We start from the raw sequence: 24,069 nt of genomic DNA on the forward strand, positions 1-24,069 counted from the left end.
CCGATTATCGGTCGACCCCTAGTGTGTACCTGCTGTGTGTAAATGTGTGTGTGTGTGTACCTGCTGTGTGTATATGTGTGTGTGTGTACCTGCAGTGTGTGTATGTGTGTGTGTGTACCTGCAGTGTATGTGTATTTGTGTGTATATGTGTGTGTGTGTGTGTGTACCTGCAGTGTGTGTATATGTGTGTGTGTTAGTGCTGTAGCGACGCGTCGACGACGTCGACTTCAAAATATCGTCGACGACATATTTCCGCGTCGACGCGTCGCTACACACACGTGGGTCACCCAAAGCAACAAGCAGTTCGCAATCGCACTTCAAACACAATGGAGACTGAAACGGCTATCACCTCCTCCTCACAGGATTGCGCACGAAGCCCTCAAACGAAAACATCTCGCCCCAGGTCTTCAAAAGCATGGGAATATTTTAAAGTTAGTCCAAAACGCAAAGATATTTATATATTTATATCTCACTGAGACTGCTGCATAGCCTAGCAGAAGCAGCAGCTAGCTGTGGTGGCTACCATTAGCAGCTAGCATTTGCTCTCCGATTGTTACATAAAATGGAATTATGGATTATAAATTCAATAATTTTTTTATACATAGACGTTAAAAACCTATGGATTAACCGATTCAGCCGCGTTTTTTCTCATTTTAATGCCATTGAACACGTCTTTTGATCAGATTGACAGCTACGGTGGTGAGACGATCTCCCGAGAAGCTCCGAGAAGCTCTGTGAAGGTACGTGTTGTGATGACTGTATTTGCTTCGCCTGTCACGAGTCCGGATCACTCAGTGATGATACTATATACCTACATAATCTGTGGAGTCTCAGCTTTAATCGGATATATTGTAAGTGCAGCTACGATAAGTAATAAGGGTACTTTTATCTTGAGTTCTGTGCCAATGTCCGTTAGCATTTTTCGCTCAGGGGTCATTTAGATGCTTCTTATGAGACTTGTGTTTTGTTTTGGTAAACATGGTTTGTATCGGCAGTTAGCTGAGATTATTCCCGTTAATCTATTATTCCCGTTAATCTAACACATTAATAGGTTATTAAATATTAAGATCCCCTGAGACACTGTATCGTGAAAAAATTTTTTTTTACATTACGTTTTTTTTACATTACGTTTTTTATGAATTGAACAACAGAAAAATAATCGTTCGATTAGTCGACTAATCGATCAAATAATCGCCCGATTAATCGTTTTCAAAATAATCGTTTCCCCCCAGCACTAGTGTGTGTGTACCTGCAGTGTGTGTATATGTGTGTGTGTGTACCTGCAGTGTGTGTATGTGTGTGTGTACCTGCAGTGTGTGTATATGTGTATGTGTACCTGCAGTGTGTGTGTGTGTGTGTGTGTGTGTGTGTGCGTGTACCTGCAGTGTGTGCGTCCTCTCTGATTTTCTCCAGGTCTTCGGTCTCCAACATGTCCGCCTGCTCCTGACACAACGTCTTATTAGTAATTAATCCTAAAAAGTCTTAACGAAATCTGAGTCTTAACGAGTCCCGAGTTTCAACGAGTCCCCAGTCTCAACGAGTCTTGAGTATTAACCAGTCCCCAGTCTCAACGAGTCCCCAGTCTCAACCAGTCCCGAGTCTCAACCAGTCCAGAGTCTCAACGAGTCCCGAGTCTTAACCAGTCCCAACGAGTGCCGAGTCTCAACCAGTCCCCAGTCTCAACCAGTCCCCAGTCTCAACGAGTCCCCAGTCTCAACGAGTGCTGAGTCTAAACCAGTCCCCAGTCTCAACGAGTCCCCAGTCTCAACGAGTCCCGAGTCTTAACCAGTACCGAGTCTCAACCAGTCCAGAGTCTCAACCAGTCCCCAGTCTCAACGAGTCCAGAGTCTTAACCAGTCCCCAGTCTCAACGAGTCCCCAGTCTCAACGAGTCCAGAGTCTTAACCAGTCCCCAGTCTCAACGAGTGCTGAGTCTCAACCAGTCCCAACGAGTCCCCAGTCTCAACGAGTCCAGAGTCTTAACCAGTACCGAGTCTCAACCAGTCCCGAGTCTCAACCAGTCCCCAGTCTCAACGAGTCCCGAGTCTTAACCAGTCCCCAGTCTCAACCAGTGCTGAGTCTCAACCAGTCCCCAGTCTCAACGATTCCCTAGTCTCAACGATTCCCCAGTCTCAACCAGTCCCCAGTCTCAACCAGTCCCGAGTCTCAACCAGTCCCAACCAGTCTCCAGTCCCAACCAGTCCCGAGTCTCAACCAGTCCCGAGTCCCAACCAGTCTCCAGTCTCAACGAGTACCAACCAGTCCCGAGTCTCAACGAGTCCCGAGTCTTAACCAGTCCCCAGTCTTAACCAGTCCCCAGTCTCAACCAGTCCCCAGTCTCAACGAGTCCCGAGTCTTAACCAGTCCCCAGTCTCAACCAGTGCTGAGTCTCAACCAGTCCCCAGTCTCAACGATTCCCTAGTCTCAACGATTCCCCAGTCTCAACCAGTCCCCAGTCTCAACCAGTCCCCAGTCTCAACGAGTCCCGAGTCTTAACCAGTCCCCAGTCTCAACCAGTGCTGAGTCTCAACCAGTCCCCAGTCTCAACGATTCCCTAGTCTCAACGATTCCCCAGTCTCAACCAGTCCCCAGTCTCAACCAGTCCCGAGTCTCAACCAGTCCCAACCAGTCCCCAGTCTCAACCAGTCTCCAGTCCCAACCAGTCCCGAGTCTCAACCAGTCCCCAGTCTCAACCAGTCCCCAGTCTCAACCAGTCCCCAGTCTCAACCAGTCCCGAGTCTCAACCAGTCCCGAGTCCCAACCAGTCTCCAGTCTCAACGAGTACCAACCAGTCCCGAGTCTCAACGAGTCTCAACCAGTCCCGAGTCTCAACCAGTCTCCAGTCTCAACCAGTCTCCAGTCTCAACCAGTCCCCAGTCTCAACCAGTCCCGAGTCTTAGGGTCCGTTCACACCTGCCTTGTATAGTCCGGTTGAATCTAACCCTGGTGCGTTTAGCCGCTTGGTGCGGTTCATTTGGGTCGGTGTGAACACAATCCGAGACCTCTGAAGTGAACTAAACAACCGGACTCTGGTCCGCTAAAATAGGTGGTCTCGGAGCGCTTGCTTGCGAATTCTGGTGCGGTTCATTGCTGGTGTGAACGCAGTCCGCACCAAAACATAGGAACCTCTCAACCAGTCCCTAGTCTCAACCAGTCCAGAGTCTCAACGAGTCCAGAGTCTCAACGAGTCCCCAGTCTCAACGAGTCCCCAGTCTCAACGAGTCCCGAGTCTCAACCAGTCCCGAGTCTCAACCAGTCCCGAGTCTCAACGAGTCCCGAGTCTCAACGAGTCCCCATTCTCAACGAGTCCCCAGTCTCAACGAGTCCCCAGTCTCAACGAGTCCCGAGTCTCAACGAGTCCCCAGTCTCAACGAGTCCCCAGTCTCAACGAGTCCCGAGACTCAACCAGTCCCGAGTCTCAACCAGTCCCCAGTCTCAACGAGTCCCCAGTCTCAACGAGTCCCCAGTCTCAACGAGTCCCCAGTCTCAACGAGTCCCCAGTCTTAACGAGTCCCGAGTCTCAACGAGTCCCCAGTCTCAACGAGTCCCCAGTCTTAACGAGTCCCGAGTCTCAACGATAGATTCATTGGAGTTTCCTCACCTTTTTGTCGGCGCTGACGGTTTTACTGACGAGCTTCTTCAGGATCTCCACCCTCTTGTCCGCTCGCTCCTCCAGCAGCTCCTTTTCCTTCTCCAGTCGCTCGCTGACACACACACACACAATTATACCCTGACACAGACAGGTGCAGATTGCAGGTGTTTCTGGTCACATGACCTCCTTACCTGTAGTCCTTCTTCATCGTGTTATAGAGCTCCATGAACTCAGAGCTGACCTCCTCTCTGATCTGAGCCTCGAGGAGGAGGCGCAGCGCCGCTTCGCCGTCACCCTGACACACACACACACATATTATTATACACACAAACATTATTATACACAAACATTATTATACACACACACGCATATTATTATACATACACAGCAATATTATACACACAGCGCCATGAGTCAACCAGCACGCCACACACACACGTTGGAGGAGCCGGGCACTTTAGATTGTAGCTGCTGTGCGTTTGATGATTAAAAGTTTCTTTATTTGAATAACATTTTATATTTCTTTGTATTGTATTTCTTTATTTCACCTGGTGTGTCCCCTATATACAAATAGCGGCGGCGCAGCTTTTTGTATTTAAAAAAAAATTAAAATAATAATATTAGCTGCTGCTAATTGGCCATCTTTGTCTGCTCGCAGACAGACCATTTATTTTATTTATAAATCTCTGCTTGGGCTGGTTCCCTCCTCCATTTGCACATATATGAGTCCAAGAGAAAGTCTGTCTGGCCTGCGCTCCCAAGATGTGATTCAGATGCTGGCTCCTACAGTGAGAACAGAACATGCTGCCCCACAGCTGGGAGCAGAAGGAGCTGAAACTCTCAGATGGAATCACTGTGGGGGAATTCAGGTCCATCCTAAAGGACAGAGGACACGACACCATTGGTAGATATGAGTGCTCGTATATCCTAAAATCGTTTGAAATGTTGCCAGTTTTGAATGATTTTAATAGTTTGTTTATTGACTGGCTAATGTGCCATTTGATTTGTGTTTTACAGCTGTGTTCGTCTGTGTGTTATCTGGTGTAACTTCGAACATGCTGCCCCTCTTGGCCAGGTCACTGTTGGAAAAGAGATTTTAATCTCAATGAGTCTTTTACCTGGTTAAATAAAGGATATAATAAGTGGCGACCCTTTTTCCTTTTTGATTGTTTGTTATGTGGATTCGTGGTATTTGTGTTACTGTATGTTCAATAAAGGTGTATTTTTGCTAAATCTTGAGACATTGCCACTGTATGTACTGGCAGGGCCGATTTTTGGCTAGGGCGCCAGATCTGGGGGGCTGGCAGCTCTGGGAGGGGAAAAAACATGTTTGACCGTTGGGGCTCATCCTAATGTTCGGCCTTGATGTAACAACATTCATAATTAAGTAAATGTAACACCCTTTTCACCCCGGTTACACGTTTCATTGGCCCTGTACGATGGGCGCTGCAAGTGATGAAAGTGGGGGATGTTGGCTTATCTGGCGCCCGCAGATCACAGCCAAAGTGCGAGCGAGAGAGATGGCGCACCGGTACCGGCGCTGTTGTTATTAGAATCTGGTAGGGGTGTAACGGTACACTTCGGTACAGGTGTGTACCGAAGTGTACCGAACGAATATAACGTTAAACGTAAAAAATTGAGAACGTGAACAACTTTTTGGAAGTAATCTCAGGTGCTGCGTCGCAGCATTCAGAGTAATTTGCTCACATTGGGTTCAACGCGTCATAGAGCGAGCAAGTCATTTCATTGGATGAGAGGTCAGAGGGATGCGTTCAAATGTAGTCAGTAATTTGAGGAACTGTCAAAAATTAATGGCGAACGCAGATAAAGTTGAGCTGAAAATCCTCCAGCATCATTGAAGTCTCCGGTTTGGGAACATTTTGGTTTCACAGTTACGTACAAGGATGACGGACAAAGACAGGTGGACCGAACCAAAGCTGTTTGTCGGCATTGTTCAACTAACATTGGTTACGCGGCTGGCAATACATCAAACTTGCACACTCATTTGAAAGGCATCACCCGAACGTGAATATCACCGGTACCAAAAGAAAAAAGACTGAAGTGCAAACCCAACTCCCACTAGCATTTAAGCCTCCACCACTCGCAGAGAGTTCAGACCGAGCCAAAGCTATTACAAACACCAAATATCCTTATGTTGCCATGTTAGCAAAGCGCTACCTGGCTGTTTCTGCTACCTCTGTCCCTAGCGAGAGGGTTTTCTCCACATCAGGAGACATTGTTAGTGCCAGCAGATCTGCCCTTTCGGCAAGCAATGTGGACAGGTTCATCTTTCTTTAAAAAAACATGAAAATACAATGACAAGCAAGTCCTAATGTCAAGCTGGCTGCTTAGGAACTAGTACAGTACAGTTCAAATACAGATTATTTCAGTTCATCGAAAAGCTGCACCTTAATGTTTATTTTATTATATTTTGTATTATTTTGAGTGAATATTCACAGTTTAATAATAATTAAAAACCCAAAACTAATAGTTTATGTTTTGTGAGTACTAGTACAGTAAAGTTCAAATACAGATTATTTCAGTTCATCGAAATGCTGCACCTTAATGTTTATTTTATTATATTTTGTATTTATTGAGTGAATAAATTATTCACAGTTTAATAAATAATAAATATATATATATGTTTTGTTTTGTGAAAAAAAATTCTGCTGTACCGAAAACGTACCGAACCGAACCGTGACCAAAAAACCGAGGTACGTACCGAACCGAAATGTTTGTGAACCGTTACACCCCTAGAATCTGGTGCTAGCTGCTCTAACGGATATAAGAAGTAGATGTTTCTACAACCAGGGTGGAGGAGAGCTCTCCAGTCAGACTGAGAGGCTGATCACTACAGCTCAGTGAGGTGAAGGTGTACCAGATTGAAGCATTTCACTTTAAAATGTTCAAAACATCTTCCCGGGGGGGCATACCCCCGGACCCCGCTAGAGGATGAGACGTCCACCCCCCAATTCAAACATGTTCATACAATACTGAATACATTTGAAGCCTTTTTGACGTATATTACCAACATGTCAATACGTTTCTGGTTTTGTAGTGTATTTGTCTCTTGTAGAGATTTTTCATTTATTCTTTATTAAATCTCGCCTAGAGCAGCAAATAGTCTGGAACCGGCCCTGGTGCTACGCCTCGAGAGCCTTTCTTGTGCTGGCAGACACATAGAAACAAATTGGCGGCCGCACTTCGCACACACTAAGAAATTCCACGCGCTCACATTGTGCCTTAGCTGCTATGACTCCATCCTGGGGGAAACACTGGGAACCTGAACATTCAGAACCAGCTTTATCACCAGGTACGAGGGATTTGACTTGGTGTCGTGGTGCAGACATAAAAGTAAAACTAAAAAACACAGATACAACTATTTTAAGAACACTATAATAAAATTACAACAAAAAAAAAGACTAAAAATAAAGCAGTATTTACATTGGAATAGAATATGGTCCTGTCCCCCTCCTCTTCCTCCTCGTCTTCCTCTGCTCCGGCCTCCAGCACTGTTCCCTCCATGGGACTCTCCTCTTCTTCCTCCTCTTCTTCCTCCTCCTCTTCCTCCTCTCCCCCGTCCTCCATCACGTCCTCCAGACTTGTCTCCCAGGCCACCATCGAGCTCTTCCTCTTTGTCCTGCGCTGCTCCGCCTCATCCATGATCAGAGACACTTCCAGAGCCGACCTGTGGGGGGCGCCGTCCACCGGCAGCGGCCTGGAGCTCAGCAGCACCACCTGTAGAGGGAGAGGAGGGTGTTTAACACAAGCCCCCAGGAAGTGCGCCGGACTCTGAGGAAAATATTTGTGGTGGCCAAACGGCGGTACTACACTTCCGTATCAGTCGCTGGGCCCGGAGACACTTTTTAAAGAGACGTCTGTAAATCGGTGGATCATTTTTAAACTAAATAAACGACCCAGTGTGAACATTTGTTCTTATTAAAACATTCGGTCCTCAAGTTGTAAAATTTGCTAATAACGTTATTCTGAGAGTTATTTCCCTCTGCATTATGAACGCGCATCTAACCCACGGGACCGCGCAGCCCGGCACGTTCATGTGGCGTGTTCAGCACTACATACGTTTCTCTTTACCCATGGACGCACAATAACAACGATTATATGAATACTTTCGTGAATTTTCGCTCTCTCAACAATTGGGCCATTTTGTCTTCATGCACCAATGAGCAACTCTCAAAGGAATGAACGAGGCCCCGCCTCCCACGCTGAATCCAGTTCTTATTAGATATCCAGGGTTCAACAGTCTGATGGCCAGTGGGAGGAAATGGTCTCTGAGCCTGGGGCTTTTCGTCCTGATAGGAGGGTTTCCTACCAGAGAAACAACTAAAGGCCCTACACACCAAGCTGACACCAGATAACACGTCCCGACGGACACGACTGTTGTGTCGCCTCACGTCTCTGCGTCTTGGCCAACAGTCGCACTGGAACACACCGCAAAGACTTCAGCCGACGGCCAAGTAGCACGTACGCATGCGTGAGTGGCAATACCTCTCCTTACCAGCAGGCGGCGGTAGTGTGTATTCATCATTCAGAAGAGGCAACCAGAAGACAGGCTGCGTGATATATACAAACAACAAATAGCTCCATGCTACAGCTCGAGCCAAGCAGCACAGGGATGAGCTAAGCCAATATGTTAACAGCGTCGGTGCAGTGGCTTTTCAGCCTGGCAAGATATAGCAAATATGTGCCTTTCCTGCTATTTGGGTTCATTCTTTTAATCACACAGCGTTAAGATTAAATTAAAATGTGCCTACATAACTGTCAGTTGCAGCCGGAGCATTATTATTGGTTTAACTACTAACAGTATATTTTTAACACATTTGAAAATGACCATCTTGAACAGCTACAACGTTAAAATACTGCAGATTGTGGACAGTAACAAAGTACATTTACTTAAGTACTGTACTGCTCCACTCCCATTCAGGCAAATAGTGTTTCGCTAAGCTGAACAGCCAATCGGAGAGATTTATTTTGCCGCAGCCGATTCAACAAGGTGAATCGGCCGCGGAAGGTGTCGGCACGGCCGAAAAGACACGACGGGGTGACAGGACGCTCATCGAAGGCCAGACATCTATCGACGGCCATGATAAGACCTGAAACTTCGGACCCCTGGGAGTTCAGATATGTCCACTTTCTGGTTTAAACCTTCTCAGATTTCTCAATTTGTACAGAAATGTAAGTTTTCTCCAAATTAGCTTTTTTCAGAATTTTCTAAAATGTTGACTTTTTTCAGATCTTTCTCCAAATTTGACTTTTTCAATTTTTCAAAACTTTTTTCCAAATGTCCATTTAAAAAAAAAAAAGTTTTACCCGCAGCTTACTCGGAATTTGACTTTTCAGAATGTTCTCAATTTGAATTTCTTTTGGTGAGTCAGCGTACATCTTATACCATCATCTAGAAAGAGTTGATCATCTGACCTTTTGGGCGAGAGCGGAGAACTTGAGGACGTTCAGCGTCTCGTCGAAACACGCAGAGTTCCTGCTGATGTTCACCACCATGGAGACGCGCCCGGCACCACAGAAGAAGAACTGCAGGAAGTGAGTCAGCTTCGACTCCCTGAAGGGAACGTGGTGCTGGATCCTGAAACAAACACCAATTCATCATTACTCACCAATTACTGTGAGTGTGTGTGTACTTGGCATGCTGGTTGACCCTCATGGCACTGTGTGTGAGTGTGTGTGTGTGTACTTGGCATGCTGGTTGACCCTCATGGCACTGTGTGTGAGTGTGTGTGTGTGTACTTGGCATGCTGGTTGACCCTCATGGCTCTGTCTGTCTGTGTGTGTGTGCTGTGTGTGTGTGTGTGTGTGTGTGTGTGTGTGTGTGTGTGTACTTGGCATGCTGGTTGACCCTCATGGCTCTGTCTGTCTGTGTGTGTGTGTGTGTGTGTGTGTGAGTGTGTGTACTTGGCATGCTGGTTGACCCTCATGGCTCTGTCTGTCTGTGTGTGTGTGTGTGTGTGTGTGTGTGTGTGTGTGTGTGTGTGTGTGTGTGTGTGTGTACTTGGCATGCTGGTTGACCCTCATGGCGCTGATGCACTTCCCCAGCGTGAGCAGAGAGGTGTTGATGTTACCCGCCTCCTTCAGACGCTCCCCGCTGTTCTGAGTCCGCGAGCAACGCTCAGAGCCGGCCAGGTCACACAGAGACAGCCTGAAACACACACACACACACATTATTATACTATATACAGGTCACACAGAGACAGCCACACGCACACACACACAGATTACAAACAATAATTTGATTTATAAGCGCACTTTCATTTGAATGAACAAAACTCAAAGTGCTTCAGAATAAAAAAAGTAGCAAAAAACAATCTAAATAATCAATGATTGATTATTTGATTATTATTTGATGGCATTCTGTCGCCTCCCTCTAACCCTCTCTCTGTTAATGTTCTCTCACTCGCTGATCCCCAGGACTCTGGGAACGCCGGCGTCTGCGATGCGCAGGATTCTGATGGAGAAGATGCTGTGGCTGCAGGACGACACAGAACACCTGGTATTAATATACTGATCAAAACAACGCGAGTCAACATTTCATGTTTTTCAGAATTTCAGAATTAGATTTTAAAATGTTCAAAAGATTTGACATTTCCGAAGTTTCTAAAAAAAAATACTTTTCACAGAATTCTCTAAAAATTAAAAAGTGTTCCTATAATTTCTGAATTCTTTACTTTTGTTCAGGATTTCCCCAAAAATTTGACTTTTCAACATTTTTTCATACTTTTCTGAAAATGAAATGTTTTCCAAAATGTTTCTTTTCTCAAAGTGTGACTTCTGTCTGGAGCTACACGTCCAGCGCAGCCCTTCACTTCTTAAATCAGCTCAGAGTCTGATCACTGCGCTGCAGCAATATATCGGTTTACGTAAAACATATTTGTATTCCTGCACTCTAACGGCATGTTGAAGTATGAATGCTTGTTGTTTGTTGTCTCCTCCTGGTTTGTGATGGCACCTTGAAAGAGGAGCAGCTCTTCTCCTCTCGTACCTGGATAATGAGAATCAGGGATTCTATCTATTCTGTGAACCATTATGTTTGAGCACCTCCTGCTGGACAGACTGTTGAGGCGCGTGGAGGAGAAACTCTGGTTCTTCCTCCCGATCTTCATCACTCTGTACGCCTCCTCGGAGCTGCTCGCCTGCACCCAGCGCAGGTCTGCACACAGAGGGCGTTTAGTTTGAGATGCAGCACAACACAAAACACAAACACATATAATGAATTAAAAACTAACCCTGAGAGATGTGACGGAAAGATAATATCTAATATCTGGCATTCAAATAATGTCTGATTAGAAATCTCATTATCTTTCAAGATTCAAGGCTTTTTTTGTCATGTTTGCTTCTCTATTGCAAACGGATGCATGTTATGGCTGTCACTGCAGTGTGTTATAAAACAGCTTTACCTGCAGAGCGTATTCAATGTAATCACCTTTGATGAAGGAGTTCCCCTTGACGTCCTGGGACAGACGCAGCACCGTCCTCCTCTGCTGTCCGCTGGGGACCTGAACGCCACACAGACATCTTTAACTGTTGTAGTGTGTGTGTGTGTGTGTGTGTGTGTGTGTGTGTGTGTGTGAGCGTTTGTGTGTGAGCGTGTGTTACCTGTTCCAGCAGGTCGTGGATGTTGTCGTTGTAGATCTCGCAGAAAGAGACCCAGACGGAGAACCTGACGTTGGAGTCCACGTCGAGACAGAAGCTGTCCTCAGAGACGCTGCTGTCTGTGCTGAGAGAGGAGCCTGACACACACACACACACACACACACACACACACACACACACACACACACACACACACACACACACACCACACACACACACAACACACACACACACACACACACACACACACACACACACACACACACACACACACACACACACACACACACACACACACACACACACACACACACACACACACACACACACACACACACACACACCTGTTGTTATACATACCCAGGATAGTATTGACCCTAACAAACGTTGAGTGTTAAGGTTCCAGAGTTACTGACCATCGAGGAAAGTTGATCTTCCAGACGTCTGACTCCTGTCGCTCTGCAGAGACGGAGAGGAGACAAACACTAGTACACAGCAGTAACTAATAGTACATATTAGTACACAGCAGTAACTAATAGTACATATTAGTACACAGCAGTAACTGATAGTACATACTAGTACACAGCAGTAACTAATAGTACATATTAGTACACAGCAGTAACTGATAGTACATACTAGTACACAGCAGTAACTGATAGTACATACTAGTACACAGCAGTAACTGATAGTACATATTAGTACACAGCAAACTAGTACTAGTAGAAGTACTGATAGTACATACTAGTACACAGCAGTAACTGATAGTACATATTAGTACACAGCAGTAACTGATAGTACATACTAGTACACAGCAGTAACTGATAGTACATATTAGTACACAGCAGTAACTAATAGTACATATTAGTACACAGCAGTAACTGATAGTACATATTAGTACACAGCAGTAACTGATAGTACATATTAGTACACAGCAGTAACTGATAGTACATACTAGTACACAGCAGTAGTATTACTACCTCTTTGAGCAGCCTCAGCAGGCTCCTCTTGCTGCTGCAGTATCAGTACTATGAGTACGGCCAGCTCGGTACGCTGATGGCCGGCACCCGCCCTTAATTTTTTTTAAACGGCATCATGTAAGTTGCGCTGACAGGCGACAGAGGTCCACAGTTGCCCCGCAGCGAGGCTCCCCCCGCCCTCCCGTAGACAGTTCACGAGCTCAGTCATTTCATAACACCAAAGATGGGTCGCGGTAAACGCTCTGAAGTGAGGCTCCACTACACTAAAAAATAAAAAGACAATTGGGCACAGTGTTAATAGCTTGCCACAGGCAAAGCTCAGTTAAAATAAAGCACAGCTATTGTGCAATACATTTGTATTGCATGTATATTTTTTATTTGTAACAATTTCAGTTAAAGCTGAAAAGAATAAAGATATTATCTAAACGTTTGACCTCTTTCTTTTACAATTTTGGAATCGAAACGGGGAATCGATAAGAACCGGAATTGATAAGCAGAACCGGAATCGGAATCGGAATCGATAAATTTCAAACGATACCCATCCCTAATGAGTACACAGTGGGAGTTTCTCCATGTCGAGTAAAGCTGTTCCAGAGCCACCATTTCAAGCATGCTACGTCATCGAGTGCCGCCGAAGGACTCTTCCAATCTCCAGCATACTTGGAAATCTACCGAGCCCGGTGTCCTTCGTTTGGAGACATGTCGAGGCTGCACATGTGTAGACTCCGCGGTCTTAAAATCCCCACAATGCTTTGCGCACGGACCAATTTCCCCAAATCTGTGGTGGAAGATGTAAGAGGCGGGGCCTCTCGTATGACGCACACCTGCTCGCCTGTTCCACTCTTTGTTTTCCGAATGCTAGGAAGGATTCTTGCCTCGCTTCTGAAGCAAGTGACTCAGCAGACATGTGCTACCAAGCAAGCGTACTCGACATTGAGAAACACCCAGTATCAGTACTATATTAGTACACAGTATTAGTACACAGTATTAGTACACAGTATTAGTACTTCTTTGAGCAGCCTCAGCAGGCTCCTCTTGCTGCTGCTCTCGGTCGCCTGCTGCTCGCTCGTCAGGCGGGTGAAGTCCCTGCAGCGCTGAGGCTTCAGGTCGCTGCGGGGGTAGACCCGCCCCTCGATGCTGTTGAAGATCACCGACAGAGAGCGAGGCAGCAGACCTGAGTCGTGCTCCGGACCTGAGGCACACGGGGGGGGAGAACACGTAAAGAGACAGGCTGCTTCAACTCCAGCCCCTGAAGCACCCTGCTGTGCAGCACCAGGTGTCCTACAGGTGAGCACCAGGTGTTCTACAGGTGAGCACCAGGTGTTCTACAGGTGAGCACCAGGTGTTCCACAGATGAGCACCAGGTGTCCTACAGGTGAGCACCAGGTGTTCCACAGATGAGCACCAGGTGTCCTACAGGTGAGCACCAGGTGTCCTACAGGTGATCACCAGGTGTTCTACAGGTGAGCACCAGGTGTCCTACAGGTGAGCACCAGGTGTCCTACAGGTGAGCACCAGGTGTCCCACAGGTGAGCACCAGGTGTCCTACAGGTGAGCACCAGGTGTCCTACAAGTGAGCACCAGGTGTCCCACAGGTGAGCACCAGGTGTCCTACAGGTGAGCACCAGGTGTCCTACAGGTGATCACCAGGTGTCCTACAGGTGAGCACCAGGTGTCCTACAGGTGAGCACCAGGTGTTCTACAGGTGAGCACCAGGTGTTCTACAGGTGAGCACCAGGTGTTCTACAGGTGAGCACCAGGTGTCCCACAGGTGAGCACCAGGTGTTCTACAGGTGATCACCAGGTGTCCTACAGGTGAGCACCAGGTGTCCTACAGGTGAGCACCAGGTGTTCTACAGGTGAGCACCAGGTGTTCTACAGGTGAGCACCAGGTGTTCTACAGGTGAGCACCAGGTATCCCACAGGTGAGCACCAGGTGTTCTACAGGTGAGCACCAGGTGTTCTACAGGTGAGCACCAGGTGCCCCTGAAGCACACTGCTGTGCAGCACCAGGTGTCCTACAGGTGAGCACCAGGTGTCCTACAGGTGAGCACCAGGTGTTCGACAGGTGAGCACCAGGTGTCCTACAGGTGAGCACCAGGTGTTCTACAGGTGAGCACCAGGTGTTCTACAGGTGAGCACCAGGTGTTCTACAGGTGAGCACCAGGTGTTCCACAGGTGAGCACCAGGTGTCCTACAGGTGAGCACCAGGTGTCCTACAGGTGATCACCAGGTGTCCTACAGGTGAGCACCAGGTGTTCTACAGGTGAGCACCAGGTGTCCTACAGGTGAGCACCAGGTGTCCTACAGGTGAGCACCAGGTGTCCCACAGGTGAGCACCAGGTGTCCTACAGGTGAGCACCAGGTGTCCTACAGGTGAGCACCAGGTGTCCCACAGGTGAGCACCAGGTGTCCTACAGGTGAGCACCAGGTGTCCTACAGGTGATCACCAGGTGTCCTACAGGTGAGCACCAGGTGTCCTACAGGTGAGCACCAGGTGTTCTACAGGTGAGCACCAGGTGTTCTACAGGTGAGCACCAGGTGTTCTACAGGTGAGCACCAGGTGTCCCACAGGTGAGCACCAGGTGTTCTACAGGTGAGCACCAGGTGTTCTACAGGTGAGCACCAGGTGCCCCTGAAGCACACTGCTGTGCAGCACCAGGTGTCCTACAGGTGAGCACCAGGTGTCCTACAGGTGAGCACCAGGTGTTCGACAGGTGAGCACCAGGCGTCCTACAGGTGAGCACCAGGTGTTCCACAGGTGAGCACCAGGTGTTCCACAGGTGAGCACCAGGTGTTCCGCAGGTGAGCACCAGGTGTTCTACAGGTGAGCACCAGGTGTTCTACAGGTGAGCACCAGGTGTTCCACAGGTGAGCACCAGGTGTTCCACAGGTGAGCACCAGGTGTTCCGCAGGTGAGCACCAGGTGCCCCTGAAGCTGCAGAAAGGTGGTGTTTCCTGTGAGGTGTGTTTCTGACCCAGGAAGGTGAAGGTCTTCCCAGCGTTGGTGACTCCGTAGGTGAAGACCAGACAGTTTCCTCCAATCAGAACGTCCCGCACCAGACCTCGGACCGAGCCCTCGAACACCTTCCTCTGACTCGCCTCGGGGTCAAACACCTGACACACACACACACACAGTAAATACTGCATCTGGGTCTAAAGCTCAACCTGAGACAGACAGGTGTGTTTACCTGAGTGAGGTGTGTTTACCTGAGTGAGGTGTGTGTGTTTACCTGAGTGAGGTGTGTTTACCTGAGTGAGGTGTGTTTACCTGAGTGAGGTGTGTGTGTTTACCTGAGTGAGGTGTGTTTACCTGAGTGAGGTGTGTTTACCTGAGTGAGGTGTGTTTACCTGAGTGAAGGTGAACCTCTGAGTTGTCTGGGGGAGGGACTTTGATTGACAGCTGCGGGGGGCCCTTAGCACCACGGTGTCCGGCCCCTCGATGCTCACACACTCCTGGATCACATGCTGCTGCCACGAGAACAATTAAGTATATCTTATTATGTGTGTGTGTGTGTGTGTGTGTGTGTGTGTGTGTGTGTTAGGGCTGCAACAAACGACTAATTTGATAATCGATTAATGAAACGATTAATCGACTATTCGGACTATTACTGTCTGCCTTGCACAATTTCTCAAGCGCTCTGATTTAGCCATCAACCTTTAGATGTAGCTTGAGGTTGTTTCAGGCATGTGGAAACTAACAAGACAATAAAGATGAAGACTTGATTCAAAAATACATATATTATTAACTTAACACATTTTGAACAAAACTAACATTGCTTTTTATTTAAATAAAATAAATAATATTTCACATCAAAAGAAACAACAATGTTTTAACAAATGGTATTAAATAATCTGAAGACAGAACTGTGAACAGAATAGCTGAAACTTTAACTAACTAACTAACTCAGTTTCCTCTCATCATGAACCCGTGTTTGTATCACGGTGTTAACTCGTGTGTTGCTGCTAGCATACAGAACACGTGACGGGGAAACGTTCCTCTGGACGGAGCTACAGAGCTGCTAGAGAGACAGACCGGTGCATTCCTCCGTCTGGATGTGGAGCACTTTGATAAATGTTTAGACAAACTGCTCGTGTTCCCGCCCTCACATGCTGAACTCTGATTGGTCCCGCCCTCACATACTGAACTCTGATTGGACTTTAGACAACGAGCATCGAGACGGGTAAAGTTTAACCACCTCGGAGCGCGTTCTCTCCGCCATCTCCTCCGTGTGTTGCTGCATGGAGCAGCTGTGTGTGTGTGTGTGTTGCTGCATGTAGCAGCTGTGTGTGTGTGTGTGTGTTGCTGCATGTAGCAGCTGTGTGTGTGTGTGTGTGTTGCTGCATGGAGCAGCTGCGTGTGTGTGTGTTGCTGCATGTAGCAGCTGTGTGTGTGTGTGTGTGTGTTGCTGCATGTAATAGCTGTGTGTGTGTGTGTGTGTTGCTGCATGTAGCAGCTGTGTGTGTGTGTGTGTGTGTGTGTTGCTGCATGGAGCAGCTGTGTGTGTGTGTGTGTGTTGCTGCATGGAGCAGCTGTGTGTGTGTGTGTGTGTGTTGCTGCATGGAGCAGCTGTGTGTGTGTGTGTGTTGCTGCATGGAGCAGCTGTGTGTGTGTGTGTGTTGCTGCATGGAGCAGCTGTGTGTGTGTGTGTGTTGCTGCATGGAGCAGCTGTGTGTGTGTGTGTTGCTGCATGGAGCAGCTGTGTGTGTGTGTGTGTGTGGGTGTGTTGCTGCATGTAGCAGCTGTGTGTGTGTGTGTGTGTGTTGCTGCATAGCAGCTGTGTGTGTGTGTGTGTGTGTGTTCTGCATGTAGCAGCTGTGTGTGTGTGTGTGTGTGTTGCTGCATGGAGCAGCTGTGTGTGTGTGTGTGTGTGTGTGTTGCTGCATGTAGCAGCTGTGTGTGTGTGTGTGTTGCTGCATGGAGCAGCTGTGTGTGTGTGTGTGTTGCTGCATGTAGCAGCTGTGTGTGTGTGTGTGTGTGTTGCTGCATGGCAGCTGTGTGTGTGTGTGTGTGTGTGTGTGTTGCTGCATGTAATAGCTGTGTGTGTGTGTTGCTGCATGTAGCAGCTGTGTGTGTGTGTGTGTGTTGCTGCATGTAATAGCTGTGTGTGTGTGTGTTGCTGCATGTAGCAGCTGTGTGTGTGTGTGTTGCTGCATGTAGCAGCTGTGTGTGTGTGTGTGTGTGTTGCTGCATGTAATAGCTGTGTGTGTGTGTGTTGCTGCATGGGAGCAGCTGTGTGTGTGTGTGTGTTGCTTGCATGTAGCAGCTGTGTGTGTGTGTGTGTTGCTGCATGTAGCAGCTGTGTGTGTGTGTGTGTTGCTGCATGTAGCAGCTGGGTGTGTGTGTGTGTGTGTGTTGCTACATGTAGCAGCTGTGTGTGTGTGTTGCTACATGTAGCAGCTGTGTGTGTGTGTGTTGCTACATGGAGCAGCTGTGTGTGTGTGTGTGTGTTGCTGCATGTAGCAGCTGTGTGTGTGTGTGTTGCTACATGTAGCAGCTGTGTGTGTGTGTGTGTGTGTGTGTGTGTTGCTACATGTAGCAGCTGTGTTTGTGTGTGTTGCTACATGTAGCAGCTGTGTGTGTGTGTGTTGCTACATGTAGCAGCTGTGTGTGTGTGTGTGTTTGCTGCATGTAGCAGCTGTGTGTGTGTGTTGCTACATGTAGCAGCTGTGTGTGTGTGTGTTGCTGCATGGAGCAGCTGTGTGTGTGTGTGTTGCTGCATGGAGCAGCTGTGTGTGTGTGTGTGTTGCTGCATGGAGCAGCTGTGTGTGTGTGTTGCTACATGTAGCAGCTGTGTGTGTGTGTTGCTGCATGTAGCAGCTGTGTGTGTGTGTTGCTACATGTAGCAGCTGTGTGTGTGTGTTGCTGCATGTAGCAGCTGTGTGTGTGTGTTGCTGCATGTAGCAGCTGTGTGTGTGTGTTGCTACATGTAGCAGCTGTGTGTGTGTGTTGCTACATGTAGCAGCTGTGTGTGTGTGTGTGTTGCTACATGTAGCAGCTGTGTGTGTGTGTTGCTACATGTAGCAGCTGTGTGTGTGTGTGTGTTGCTACATGTAGCAGCTGTGTGTGTGTGTTGCTACATGTAGCAGCTGTGTGTGTGTTGCTGCATGTAGCAGCTGTGTGTGTGTGTTGCTACATGTAGCAGCTGTGTGTGTGTGTGTGTGTTGCTGCATGTAGCAGCTGTGTGTGTGTGTTGCTGCATGTAGCAGCTGTGTGTGTGTTGCTGCATGTAGCAGCTGTGTGTGTGTTGCTGCATGTAGCAGCTGTGTGTGTGTGTGTGTTCTGCATGTAGCAGCTGTGTGTGTGTGTTGCTGCATGTAGCAGCTGTGTGTGTGTGTGTGTGTTGCTGCATGTAGCAGCTGTGTGTGTGTTGCTACATGTAGCAGCTGTGTGTGTGTGTTGCTACATGTAGCAGCTGTGTGTGTGTGTGTGTGTTGCTGCATGTAGCAGCTGTGTGTGTGTTGCTGCATGTAGCAGCTGTGTGTGTGTGTTGCTGCATGGAGCAGCTGTGTGTGTGTGTGTTGTTGCATGTAGCAGCTGTGTGTGTGTTGCTGCATGTAGCAGCTGTGTGTGTTGCTGCATGTAGCAGCTGTGTGTGTGTTGCTGCATGTAGCAGCTGTGTGTGTGTGTGTGTTGCTGCATGTAGCAGCTGTGTGTGTGTTGCTGCATGTAGCAGCTGTGTGTGTGTTGCTGCATGTAGCAGCTGTGTGTGTGTTGCTGCATGTAGCAGCTGTGGTGTGTGTGTGTTGCTGCATGTAGCAGCTGTGTGTGTGTGTTGCTACATGTAGCAGCTGTGTGTGTGTGTTGCTACATGTAGCAGCTGTGTGTGTGTTGCTACATGTAGCAGCTGTGTGTGTGTGTTGCTGCATGTAGCAGCTGTGTGTGTGTGTTGCTACATGTAGCAGCTGTGTGTGTGTGTGTGTGTTGCTACATGTAGCAGCTGTGTGTGTGTGTTGCTACATGTAGCAGCTGTGTGTGTGTGTTGCTGCATGTAGCAGCTGTGTGTGTGTTGCTGCATGTAGCAGCTGTGTGTGTGTGTTGCTGCATGTAGCAGCTGTGTGTGTGTGTGTTGCTACATGTAGCAGCTGTGTGTGTGTGTTGCTACATGTAGCAGCTGTGTGTGTGTGTGTGTGTGTGTGTTGCTGCATGTAGCAGCTGTGTGTGTGTTGCTGCATGTAGCAGCTGTGTGTGTGTGTGTGTGTGTGTTGCATGTAGCAGCTGTGTGTGTGTGTTGCTGCATGTAGCAGCTGTGTGTGTGTGTTGCTGCATGTAGCAGCTGTGTGTGTGTTGCTGCATGTAGCAGCTGTGTGTGTGTGTTGCTGCATGTAGCAGCTGTGTGTGTGTGTTGCTGCATGTAGCAGCTGTGTGTGTGTGTTGCTGCATGTAGCAGCTGTGTGTGTGTGTGTTGCTGCATGTAGCAGCTGTGTGTGTGTGTGTGTGTTGCTGCATGTAGCAGCTGTGTGTGTGTTGCTGCATGTAGCAGCTGTGTGTGTGTTGCTGCATGTAGCAGCTGTGTGTGTGTGTGTTGCTACATGTAGCAGCTGTGTGTGTGTGTTGCTGCATGTAATAGCTGTGTGTGTGTGTGTGTGTTGCTGCATGTAGCAGCTGTGTGTGTGTGTTGCTGCATGTAGCAGCTGTGTGTGTGTGTGTTGCTGCATGTAATAGCTGTGTGTGTGTGTGTGTTGCTGCATGTAGCAGCTGTGTGTGTGTGTGTTGCTGCATGTAGCAGCTGTGTGTGTGTGTTGCTACATGTAGCAGCTGTGTGTGTGTGTTGCTGCATGTAATAGCTGTGTGTGTGTGTTGCTGCATGTAGCAGCTGTGTGTGTGTTGCTGCATGTAGCAGCTGTGTGTGTGTGTTTGCTACATGTAGCAGCTGTGTGTGTGTGTGTTGCTGCATGTAGCAGCTGTGTGTGTTGTTGCTGCATGTAGCAGCTGTGTGTGTTGCTGCATGTAGCAGCTGTGTGTGTGTGTGTTGCTGCATGTAGCAGCTGTGTGTGTGTGTTGCTGCATGTAGCAGCTGTGTGTGTGTGTGTGTGTGTGTGTGTGTGTGTGTAAACTGCCCCGCCCCCTCGCACACAGACGAGAGAGATCTCAATAATACATGACCTATATTTTTAAATGTCTCCAGTAACGATAAAAAGACCGATAACGTTGGAGCTTAGCGTAAAACACAGGTGATGACGTCACCAACGAATCGACGACTGCATTAGTTGGCAACTAATTTGGTCATCGATTTTAATCGATTAAGTGGGATTAGTTGTTGCACCCCTAGTGTGTACGAGAGTGTGTGTGTGCGTGTGTGTGTGTGCGTGCTACCTGTGAGTCTCTGCTCTCTCTCTCTGCTTTAGTGAACGGTCGGACCCTGAGGAACACCTGCAGGTTCTCCGTCTGGACGACCTCCTGCAGACACAGAGCTACAGCTTTCATTCCTTCTTTAGTCTTTAAATATAACTAATCTATAATGCCGTTTGTTTTAGATGACACTGCCAGGAATAGAAGTATACAAATCACTATAATGCCGTTTGTTTTAGATGACACTGCCAGGAATAGAAGTATACAAATCACTATAATGCCATTTGTTTTAGATGACACTGCCAGGAATAGAAGTATACAAATCACTATAATGCCATTTGTTTTAGATGACACTGCCAGGAATAGAAGTATACAAATCACTATAATGCCATTTGTTTTAGATGACACTGCCAGGAATAGAAGTATACAAATCACTATAATGCCGTTTGTTTTAGATGACACTGCCAGGAATAGAAGTATACAAATCACTATAATGCCGTTTGTTTTAGATGACACTGCCAGGAATAGAAGTATACAAATCACTATAATGCCGTTTGTTTTAGATGACACTGCCAGGAATAGAAGTATACAAATCACTATAATGACCAACAACATTAATATGATGGCTTTCATTATGATACAATAATACTCTGCAGACCGAGTACTTTAAAGGTCCTCTATCACCCTCCTCTTCATCAATGTATCCCAGGTCTCAGATATATACAGAGCCGGTCTCTGATTGGCTGAAACACCAAACAGATCATTGCAGCATTACCCATAATCCCCTCTGTTTCAGCCCTGTTTCCAAAGTGCTGATTCTCTGTCTGTTACTTTAGATGAAAGTAAGGAGCCCCTCCCCACGCCCCTCTGAGAGACATTTGGTTACAAAGAACTCAATGGAGCTCTAGAGGAGATTCAGGTGATAAGGGGGGGGGGGTTACCTTGGTTGCTGATTGGCTAATGGTTACACAAGACAACACATCGTTATGACATCATCAAGTGACCAAAATCTGATCAGACATGTGTCCCCTCTGTGTAAAGACAGAGCCTCTTCTGCATAATAGGTGACCTTCAAAACAGACAGGTGAGAGACAGAGAGGTGAGAGAGAGAGAGGTGTGAGAGAGAGAGAGGTGGAGAGAGAGAGAGGTGAGAGACAGAGAGGTGAGAGACAGACAGACAGAGAGGTGAGAGACAGACAGGTAGAGAGAGACAGGTGAGAGACAGACAGACAGAGAGGTGAGAGACAGACAGGTGGGAGAGACAGACAGACAGAGAGGTGAGAGACAGACAGGTGAGAGACAGACAGGTGAGAGACAGACAGACAGAGAGGTGAGAGACAGACAGGTAGAGAGAGACAGGTGAGAGACAGACAGACAGAGAGGTGAGAGACAGACAGGTGAGAGACAGACAGGTGAGAGACAGACAGGTGAGAGACAGACAGGTGAGAGACAGACAGGTGAGAGACAGACAGGTGAGAGACAGACAGACAGAGAGGTGAGAGACAGACAGGTGAGAGACAGACAGACAGAGAGGTGAGAGACAGACAGGTGAGAGACAGACAGGTGAGAGACAGACAGGTGAGAGACAGACAGGTGAGAGACAGACAGACAGAGAGGTGAGAGACAGACAGGTGAGAGACAGACAGGTGAGAGACAGACAGGTGAGAGACAGACAGGTAGAGACAGACAGGTGAGAGACAGACAGGTAGAGACAGACAGACAGACAGGTGAGAGACAGACAGACAGAGAGGTGAGAGACAGAGAGGTGAGAGACAGACAGGTAGAGACAGACAGGTGAGAGACAGACAGACAGAGAGGTGAGAGACAGACAGGTAGAGAGAGACAGGTGAGAGACAGACAGGTAGAGACAGACAGGTGAGAGACAGACAGGTGGAGACAGACAGGTGAGAGACAGACAGGTAGAGACAGACAGGTGAGAGACAGACAGACAGACAGGTGAGAGACAGACAGGTAGAGAGAGACAGGTGAGAGACAGACAGGTGCGAGACAGACAGACAGAGAGGTGAGAGACAGACAGGTAGAGACAGACAGACAGGTGAGAGACAGACAGACAGAGAGGTGAGAGACAGACAGACAGGTGAGAGACAGACAGGTGAGAGACAGACAGACAGAGAGGTGAGAGACAGACAGGTAGAGACAGACAGGTGAGAGACAGACAGGTGAGAGACAGACAGACAGAGAGGTGAGAGACAGACAGGTAGAGACAGACAGGTAGAGACAGACAGGTGAGAGACAGACAGACAGAGAGGTGAGAGACAGACAGGTAGAGAGAGACAGGTGAGAGACAGACAGGTGAGAGACAGACAGACAGAGAGGTGAGAGACAGACAGGTAGAGACAGACAGGTAGAGACAGACAGGTGAGAGACAGACAGACAGAGAGGTGACAGACAGACAGGTAGAGACAGACAGGTAGAGACAGACAGGTGAGAGACAGACAGACAGACAGGTGAGAGACAGACAGGTAGAGAGACAGGTGAGAGACAGACAGGTGAGAGACAGACAGACAGACAGGTAGAGACAGACAGGTGAGAGACAGACAGACAGGTGAGAGACAGAGACAGACAGAGAGGTGAGAGACAGACAGACAGGTGAGAGACAGACAGGTGAGAGACAGACAGACAGAGAGGTGAGAGACAGACAGGTAGAGACAGACAGGTGAGAGACAGACAGGTGAGAGACAGACGACAGACAGAGAGGTGAGAGACAGACAGGTAGAGACAGACAGGTAGAGACAGACAGGTGAGAGACAGACAGACAGAGAGGTGAGAGACAGACAGGTAGAGACAGACAGGTGAGAGACAGACAGACAGAGAGGTGAGAGACAGACAGACAGAGAGGTGAGAGACAGACAGGTGAGAGACAGACAGGTAGAGAGAGACAGGTGAGAGACAGACAGACAGAGAGGTGAGAGACAGACAGGTGAGAGACAGACAGAGAGTTGAGAGACAGACAGAGAGGTGAGAGACAGACAGAGAGGTGAGAGACAGACAGACAGGTGAGAGACAGACAGGTGAGAGACAGACAGAGGTGAGAGACAGACAGAGGTGAGAGAGAGACAGACAGAGAGGTGAGAGACAGACAGACAGGTGAGAGACAGACAGGTGAGAGACAGACAGGTGAGAGACAGACAGAGAGGTGAGAGACAGACAGGTGAGAGCAGACAGACAGACAGGTGAGAGACAGACAGGTAGAGACAGACAGACAGACAGGTGAGAGACAGACAGAGAGGTGAGAGACAGACAGGTGAGAGACAGACAGACAGGTGAGAGACAGACAGACAGGTGAGAGACAGACAGAGAGGTGAGAGACAGACAGACAGGTGAGAGACAGACAGGTGAGAGACAGACAGACAGACAGGTGAGAGACAGACAGACAGGTGAGAGACAGACAGACAGGTGAGAGACAGACAGGACAGACAGACAGGTGAGACAGACAGACAGGTGAGAGACAGACAGACAGGTGAGAGACAGACAGACAGACAGGTGAGAGACAGACAGACAGGTGAGAGACAGACAGGTACAGACAGACAGGTGAGAGAGACAGACAGGTGAGAGACAGCAGACAGG

General features: G+C 48.1%; 1 protein-coding gene across 1 annotated transcript in view; it reads right to left on the reverse strand.

Moving 5' to 3' along the window:
- LOC117532486 (kinesin-like protein KIF20B) overlaps positions 1-20,589 on the reverse strand; it is a gene marked incomplete at both ends in the record, with an annotated part of 35,579 nt that extends 14,990 nt beyond the window's left edge. The window contains 15 exon segments of the mRNA XM_034195836.1: positions 1,380-1,443; positions 3,601-3,703; positions 3,783-3,886; positions 7,036-7,329; positions 9,028-9,190; positions 9,614-9,760; positions 10,016-10,087; positions 10,657-10,768; positions 11,042-11,114; positions 11,215-11,348; positions 11,628-11,670; positions 13,196-13,380; positions 15,167-15,305; positions 15,540-15,659; positions 20,506-20,589. Of these exon segments, the coding sequence (XP_034051727.1) occupies positions 1,380-1,443; positions 3,601-3,703; positions 3,783-3,886; positions 7,036-7,329; positions 9,028-9,190; positions 9,614-9,760; positions 10,016-10,087; positions 10,657-10,768; positions 11,042-11,114; positions 11,215-11,348; positions 11,628-11,670; positions 13,196-13,380; positions 15,167-15,305; positions 15,540-15,659; positions 20,506-20,589 (1,837 nt within the window).
- Positions 20,590-24,069: the final 3,480 nt, after the last annotated feature.

Source organism: Gymnodraco acuticeps, unplaced genomic scaffold, assembly GCF_902827175.1.
Source record: "Gymnodraco acuticeps unplaced genomic scaffold, fGymAcu1.1, whole genome shotgun sequence".
Classification (NCBI taxonomy): domain Eukaryota; kingdom Metazoa; phylum Chordata; class Actinopteri; order Perciformes; family Bathydraconidae; genus Gymnodraco; species Gymnodraco acuticeps.